Source organism: Bidens hawaiensis, unplaced genomic scaffold (assembly GCF_021521415.1).
Source record: "Bidens hawaiensis isolate Kalapana, Puna unplaced genomic scaffold, B.hawaiensis_p1.1 tig00005195_1, whole genome shotgun sequence".
Taxonomy (NCBI): domain Eukaryota; kingdom Viridiplantae; phylum Streptophyta; class Magnoliopsida; order Asterales; family Asteraceae; genus Bidens; species Bidens hawaiensis.
The window spans coordinates 1,159,267-1,166,874 of NW_027491335.1; the positions used below are offsets into that span (position 1 = coordinate 1,159,267).

Genomic DNA, 7,608 nt, shown 5'->3' on the forward strand with positions numbered 1-7,608 from the left:
AGGGAGGGGGCGGTGTACCCCCGCGTTTTCCTCCAAAACGTTGGTGGCAAAGCTGCCATTACGAACGGTCTTATAATAGTAGATTTCTGTTTATAATATATGGTTGTAGATATTTAGGACACCAGAGTTAGAAAACATAATTCAGATTTTTTTTTTCTAAAAACATTTTATTTTTCTCATAGTTTTCTAAAATTTCTAAATATATACGAGGAATAAAAGGAAACAAAGGGGAAATCCTTGAAGATCGGATACAAATTAAGCATGCATGGGTGGTAATCACATTCATATTTTCCTTAATATGCTGCAATCCACACACAAAAAAATTTCCATATCTTTTAAATGACATGAAAATCGTAATTCAATCACAAAACAATAAAGGAGTTTCTTCGGAGTTCTTTTTCTTGCGTTATTTTTCAAATAACAAGAGAAAAAGAACTCTTTCAAAATGAATAAATCATTCGCAGGAACAACCAAAAATGCTCGGTTTGCGAGAAAACTGTGTATTTGGTTGATAAATTAGTAGCTAAGCAACGAACTTATCATAAATCCTGCTTCAGATGCCATCATTGCAACAGTACCCTTAAGGTATAATAACATTTTTTTTATATGATCCGACCTATATATAAATAGATTATAAAATAATTCATTTGTAATTTTGTTTATATATATTTTTTCTCACCAAAATTTTGCAGCTTAGCAACTTCAATTCTTTCGATGGAGTGGTTTATTGCAGGCATCACTTTGATCAGCTTTTCAAGAGAACTGGCAGCTTGGAAAAATGTTTTGAAGGTTTTTATAATTTAATAATAATATTGTTATTATTAATTTTCAAAAATAGTAAATTATAAATTTATTGTTTTTTACATGACACACTATTTCTACTTAAATGTTGTCATGATTTAGGAACACCAAAAATCAAGCTAGAAAGGACTGTTAGTCAAGAGGTATTAACTTAACTTCCCATTTACGGTTATTGTGATTATTTGAGCCGCCTATTATTCCACGTTGCTTTCTTTGTACCAGGTTCGGAGTTCAGCCAAACTCTCAAGTTTCTTCGAGGGTACCCGAGACAAATGTCTAGCGTGTACCAAGATCGTTTATCCAACCGAGCGGGTAATTAAACCATATATATTAACTACCATTTCATTTAGCAATGAGTCGTTTCACTAACTAAAAGATTTTATATTATTTGAATATGAATAATAATAATATATAGGTTAAGGTGGATGGAACTGCATACCACGGAGCTTGTTTCAAATGCTGTCATGGCGGGTGCACAATAAGCCCATCAAACTACATTGCTCATGAAGGCAGGCTCTATTGCAAGCACCATCACATCCAACTCTTTAAGAAGAAAGGAAACTACAGCCAGCTTGAGGTCGAAGAAGCCTCTGCGGGCGAAACTGTTGATCAATCAGCTCCTGAACCAGCAGCTCCTGAATCGGCTCCTGAACCAGAAGCTCCTGCTCCTGAACCAACTCCTGAACCAGAAGTCCAAACTTGACCCGTTTGATGATATCTTAAGTACTGTCGTGTTTAAGAACGAGCTAGCTCGACTAGATCAAACGCTATTGATCGAGTATTTTGTTTTTGTCCAACACCAGTTTGTGTTGTATTCATGGTCTAATAAATTTGTTTCACAATACTTATTGTGTGCATAAGCATTTTGTCTCCATCCTACAAATTAAACATCCTTGCATTTCCACATAATCACCTTTTTTTACATGTCCTTTCATTTCAAAACCAGATTCTTGTGTACACCAAAATAAATTAATTTATAAAAATTTAATTAAAACTACTATGATAAACATTATATATTTATTTGTAAAATACTTTATTTATCTTAAATTGTTCTATATAATAAAACAAAATAATGTGAAAATCCGTTACAAAAGTTAACAAAAAAAGATGTTCAACATGATTTTCAAAGATAAATGATGAAACATGTAAACCTATATAAACATAAAGGACTTTTTCTGTAGTTTATTTTCTTTGTTTACAAACTCGGTATTTTTTTTATAGTAATTCCACATTTCTTTAAAACAATAATTTTTTCACTTCTTTAAATACTTTTATGATCTTTATTCCTAAAGGTATTATTAATTCATTAATTAAGTCACTTAATTAAGCCAATGAGTTTTTGGTGGTAAGAAAGAGACTTGTGTTTCACGTGACCTAGGTTTGATTCCTACTTCAATCATATAGTTTCGGCGACACAAGGTGATGATGAGAGACTAGACGAGTATGTGGTGTTTGCTAATTGGATCATTGAACTGAACGTGTATTATCTCATCGCACTATTGTGCCTTCATACGAGTGTTCACGGGTGTTTCCCTTATGTGAGGATTTTTCCCGGATCGGAAGGTGAGTGTATTCCAATGTGGTGAATTTAGCCAGTAGCCAATTTAGAGGATTCGTTGACCGTTAAAAAATAGATAAATAAATAAATTAATTAAATAGTTAACAAGTTGAATCATATTGTGCTAAACCTTCTACTTCATATAGCATGTCTATAACACGGTTTAAATTTCATGTACCAGTAAAAAAAAATAATGAAGCCTAACTTGCTAATTTTAAATATTAAAAAAATTCACATAGCGTATTTTTTTCATTAACATGTTTTAAACAGGTGCGTTGTATTTAATTACACATTTTCAATTAGGGGTGAGCATTAAACATGTTTGTCCAGTGAAAGCCTACAAACGGGACCTGAATATGTAATATATATGGGACGATCTTCTATAACTGTAGACTGATCGATTCCAGTCTGGTCCAGGCCAAAACTCGGCCACAAACTGGTTCTATAGATGCAGACTATAAGACTAATACATATTCTTCATCTTGTGTCATATCCATATCGTTTTCAACTGTGTGTGTTTACTGACTTAACAGCTAACAGTACTGTATTTTTGGTCCTAAGTGATCCACAACATGTCCCAACCCGCATAACCTAAAACCAGATTACATACAAAAAGGTTAATCCTTGTCCGCAAGGATTGAGTGGCTAAGTTGGACCGGTATTAAAACTATGAAATGAGAACAATGGTACATGCTTATATTACATATCCACAACATATACCATATAATGAAAAAATATATACGAATCGTTAAAACTAAACGATGAACCGAGATAGCTGGATCTCAAACTGGCCAACCAGCTTCGATCTGAACAGTTCGATCGGTTCCAACTGATTTAAACATCCCTAATTTTAACACAACAACCAGTAATTCTATGTTTCGCAAAAACAATTTATATGTCTTACTTTCCATGCCTATAACTAACTACACATTACTCAAGCAAAACGCTCAAAATCAATGTTAATCTACAAGGCTACAACTCACAATGTAAAAATAAACAAAAACATTTATGAAATCAAAACATGTCATGTTGACAATCAACAACAACAGCAAGCAATATTTTATGACATCTTACTCTACTTGTTCAATAAAAAACCACCAACCAAACGTTGATTTACCAGTCAAAAGAATTCTGGTTTTGACAAACTATAACTTAAAAGATATTTACACCTGCAAAGCTCTTGTCTGTCAAGCACGAATCATCTGCAAAAGATAAAACAAGTCAAATCTATGTTTTATAAAAGAAACTATTACACTATGCAAACAAACTAACATTGTTTTACCTGCCTTTGAGCGGCTCTCCCTTTGAGAGTCTTCATTGCCGCCTCTGCAAAAGCTTGCGCAGCTTCTGCATCAGCTTCAGCTGCCTCAGCCTCCCTTGCAGCCTCTTCTGCCTCTGCTATGGCGGCTTCCGCATCTGCCACCGCCTGAGCAGCGGCGGCAGCTGCCTCCTGCGGAGTCATACTCTTCATTTTTTGGAGCTCTAAATCAATCTGACTTTTTGTAGGAACAGTGATTTCTTCCTTATCAAGCCTCATGGCACTAGAACTGCCCTTCTGTTTTCCCTCTGAACGTAACATTGTTGGCAACTTTTTGTTGTCGATTGTTGCGTTTGATGATGCAATTCTGTATTTGCGTTTTGTCTGCAACATATTGAAATAATTATAATCAAGAGTAGATAAATTGTTATTTAATAACAGTCATAACACAAATTATATACCTTCACAAGTTTGCCAATTTGAGTCAGAAATTTCAACTTCATTGACAAAAGTCTCTTGAAGTTTGGAGGTGCCCAATATTGTTCCTGAGAAGTGGAAAATAAAACGATTAAATCACAAACATTTGTAAACTATAAATCCAAGTATGATGAAGTTTGATTCTAAAAAAGTAGGGTTGTAAACGAGCATAAAGCTTTAACATTTCAAACGATCGAACACAAACATTTGACGAACAGGGCTTTCTTGTTCTTATCATTTGTAAAGAAAATGAACATATTTGTGTTCGTTGATGTTCATTAAGAGAATAAAGAAAAGATTCACGAACGAACATAACAAAACACAGATGAATGAACATAGCTGGGCTAATACTAGTTAAAACTAATCTGAAGAACAATGTGTTGGGCCGAAGAAGTAATTGAAAGTATACCAAGTTTCAATGGGCCAAAATTTTTTTAATGAATATTTTAAGTAACGTAAACAAACGAACTTAAACAAACGTAAACTAACAAACAAAAATAAAGATAAACGAACAAACATAAACAAATTTAAACAAACGAACATTCACAAACATAAACGAATACAATTTCTAGTTCAAATTAATTCGTTTATTAACCAAACAACCATACGACCATACGGTTCACGAACTGTTCACTGAAAGTTTGATTCGTTTAAAAGCCTAACAAAAAAATTTAATTATATCTTTTTAGATTGTATGTACCTCAATGTATGTGCCGATAGTAGTCTTATTAGATCCACCAGGCTCCTTCAAGTTGTTTATTGCCTCCATTATTAGATTATCCAACCTGCAACAGTAAATTAAAGCAAACATATATGATAACCATTGAGATTATTAACAACAGTATGCAGGTTACAATATTAATGACATGAATCAAGAACAAATGTGTAACCTTATCATAGACCTTTTGGAACTACCAATCTGTGGGGACCCACTAGAAGACGGAAGCGGTCTACCATCACCCGAATCTTCATCACTTAGGTCACCCGTTAGTGCCATCGGGTTGTCATCTTTAGAAGCATGTTGCGCTCGTTTCATAGCCAACCGAGCCTTCTCCCTTGATCCCCATCCATTCGCCATTACACTCATGTTCCTCCACTTGTCCTGAACCAAGTAAACATTTTTTTAATAAAAATATGATCGTTGATAATTAGATGACCATAATACAATTTGAGGTTAAGGTTTCAAACCTTGAGATCCACATTGGAACGCAAGTACAAGACACTGCTATATTCAGGATCTTTGAGAATTGTGCGCCATTTTCCTGCTCCGTGCTTAACAACTCCAGCTTTCAAAGCTGCTTCTTCTTCAGCTGTCCATTTTTGCTTAGGAGCACCCATCAGGAAAACTGATGATGAAAATGTTCTACCTGTAAAGCATGTTTATCATATCATTAACTCTTAATCACTAGATTTGATGACGGTTACTCATTAGAGAATTCAGTAATAAGTTAATAACACTTAAGAAAATCAAGTGACTAAATATAGAAAGCGCACAAACTGTTTAACAGAAAGACATAAGCGTAAATGGAAATATTGAATTAGACTAAAGCTTAGTTCAAAAATGTTTGTATAATGCACGATACGATTCCATGATGCAGTCTAATAATATATTCCCTTGTATGATGCAATCTGATGAAAACATTATGAGTACCTGCATAGATTACTTCTATTTTATGCATAGACTACTTGTACATAGAGCCAAAAGACTTAATATCTTACTTTTTAGTGTTTAAAAGTTAACAAGTTAAATAAAACATAGGAAATTCCATATATCCCCATCTAAGCCTGCAAAATTACATATCTCCCCCAAACACAAGTTTTTCAATGCATAATGTGCAATGCTCATCAAACATGATTTAGAAAAATATGTAAGTATCACACATCCGCTTTTGAGATCAAAATGCATCGCGCTTTTCAAAACTAAAACTTGCACGCTAAATGATTGCTTTCTTAAACAAGCCAATAGTTACAACTTATTACTCACATATAAAAAATAAATTCAACTCCAAAATGTAAAGCCATACTTATAACCTCCAATCATAATTCTAACCATCTAGATCGATTCGGATCCGAAACCTCACTCACCCAATAACAATTTACTATCCAAATACAATCAAACTCTGCTAGCTTAACAATTCAACAAATCCAGAAGCATCCAAATTCAGATCGATTTTAATTCACCTCATCCGATAATCACACAATTCTTAATTATAATTCTAGGTCAAAACAGTACCAAAAAAACCCTAATTTAAACAAATTTATTCAAAATTAAACAAAATTGAACAAAATTTGATAAATCCTAAGCTAACATTTCCAATTAATAAATCCGATTACGTATAAAGAGCATAACAATTGATGTAATTGAGTAAAAAATCACCAGCGTTTGTTGATCAATGGATGTGCTAATGCATTAGGAAGAAACAGGTCATGATGATTGTTGAAGGATGATAGAAATTGATTGATTGATTTGGGAATTAGGGTTTCGGTTTCGTGCAGAAAAGGTTTTCTGGTTTGAGAAAATTAGGGTTTGGAAATTGGATTGGATTTGAGGGCTCATATTATTTCTTAACCAAACACCAATGTGATGACGTGGCCAATCAAGTTATCCAAATAAGGTTTCGGGTTGAGGGCATTTAACCTCAAGTATGGGCTGTTGGGCTTGGCCTACGGTAAGTTACTGGATTTTTTTGGGCTGTTGCTGGGGTTCGTGCTGGATTGCTTCTTGGGCTGTTGGTGAGCATAACATAACTAGAGGTGCACAAATCGGGGTTTTCAAATACTCAGTTCGGAATATGTAACCGGGTTCGGGTATGACCGGATATTGGCAGTACCAGGTTGGGTTTGGTTCTGGGTATTGCCTCTAAAAAACATACCATATGCATCGGGTTTCTGTCGGGTATTGAACCGGGTACACTCTAAAACCAGGTATTTAAATACCCTATTTCTGAGTATTGAAAAAAAAACCTTATTTTTGGTGTTTTTTTCGGGTCTTCGGGGTTTTTCGGGTATAGATTGAAATTTATAGAGGGGTTGCACTTTTTAGGGGTATTTTTCGGGTTATTTTGGGTATAAATCAGGTATTTGAATTACCCGGTTTCGAATATTGGAAAAATCCGGTTCCGGATTTCAGGTATTACTGGGTACAAATCGGGTCCAGTTCGGGTACGTGTTTTGGTACTGAATGCATACCCTATTCGTATTTTAGGGTACGGTTTTGAGTATTAAAAAACCGGGTAAAAAAAAAACATGTTTCGGAGATTTTTTTGGGTCCAGTTCCGTGTTCGGGTTTTTTGTTCACCTCTAAGCATAACCGACATAACTGGTTCTGGCCCAAGACCGACCACCGAGAACCGTTTTAGCGGTTTTGGAACCCAACCCATTTATTATATAAGGTCCGGTTTGGTTCCGATCCGATTCAAAACAGTTGTAACACGTTGCACAACCATAGTTGGAATTAATATAACGGGTCAAAAGAGTAGGTTTTTTTTGGAACTTGGAAGAATTATTAAATTGA

The 7,608-nt window shown here is 34.6% G+C and overlaps 2 protein-coding genes across 2 annotated transcripts; one reads left to right on the forward strand and one right to left on the reverse strand.

The window, feature by feature from the left end:
- Positions 1-261: 261 nt before the first annotated feature.
- On the forward strand, positions 262-1,504 carry LOC143629374 (pollen-specific protein SF3-like). The gene is made up of 6 exons (XM_077098666.1): positions 262-272; positions 465-585; positions 693-789; positions 904-944; positions 1,024-1,113; positions 1,217-1,504. The coding sequence occupies exons 1-6, from the start codon at positions 262-264 to the stop codon at positions 1,502-1,504; spliced, it is 648 nt and encodes a 215-aa protein (XP_076954781.1).
- Positions 1,505-3,263: 1,759 nt separating this feature from the next.
- LOC143629485 (telomere repeat-binding factor 1-like) lies at positions 3,264-6,676 on the reverse strand. Its single transcript, XM_077098753.1, has 7 exons — positions 6,472-6,676; positions 5,283-5,461; positions 4,985-5,196; positions 4,795-4,879; positions 4,079-4,162; positions 3,642-4,001; positions 3,264-3,561 (listed from the first exon to the last, which is right to left on the reverse strand). The coding sequence occupies exons 2-7, from the start codon at positions 5,430-5,432 to the stop codon at positions 3,547-3,549; spliced, it is 906 nt and encodes a 301-aa protein (XP_076954868.1). The 5' UTR covers positions 5,433-5,461; positions 6,472-6,676; the 3' UTR covers positions 3,264-3,546.
- Between the last annotated feature and the right edge of the window lie 932 nt (positions 6,677-7,608).

Excerpts from the sequence above, each read along its gene's own strand:
- LOC143629374 (XM_077098666.1), top strand. Across the intron at positions 945-1,023 it reads AAAGGACTGTTAGTCAAGAG|GTTCGGAGTTCAGCCAAACT; the intron begins GTATTAACTTAA and ends TCTTTGTACCAG. Across the intron at positions 1,114-1,216 it reads TCGTTTATCCAACCGAGCGG|GTTAAGGTGGATGGAACTGC; the intron begins GTAATTAAACCA and ends AATAATATATAG.
- LOC143629485 (XM_077098753.1), bottom strand. The coding sequence starts at position 5,432 with ATGGGTGCTCCTAAGCAAAAATGGACAGCTGAAGAAGAAGCAGCTTTG. Across the intron at positions 5,197-5,282 it reads GTTCCAATGTGGATCTCAAG|GACAAGTGGAGGAACATGAG; the intron begins GTTTGAAACCTT and ends TACTTGGTTCAG. Across the intron at positions 4,163-4,794 it reads CTATCGGCACATACATTGAG|GAACAATATTGGGCACCTCC; the intron begins GTACATACAATC and ends TCCACTTCTCAG.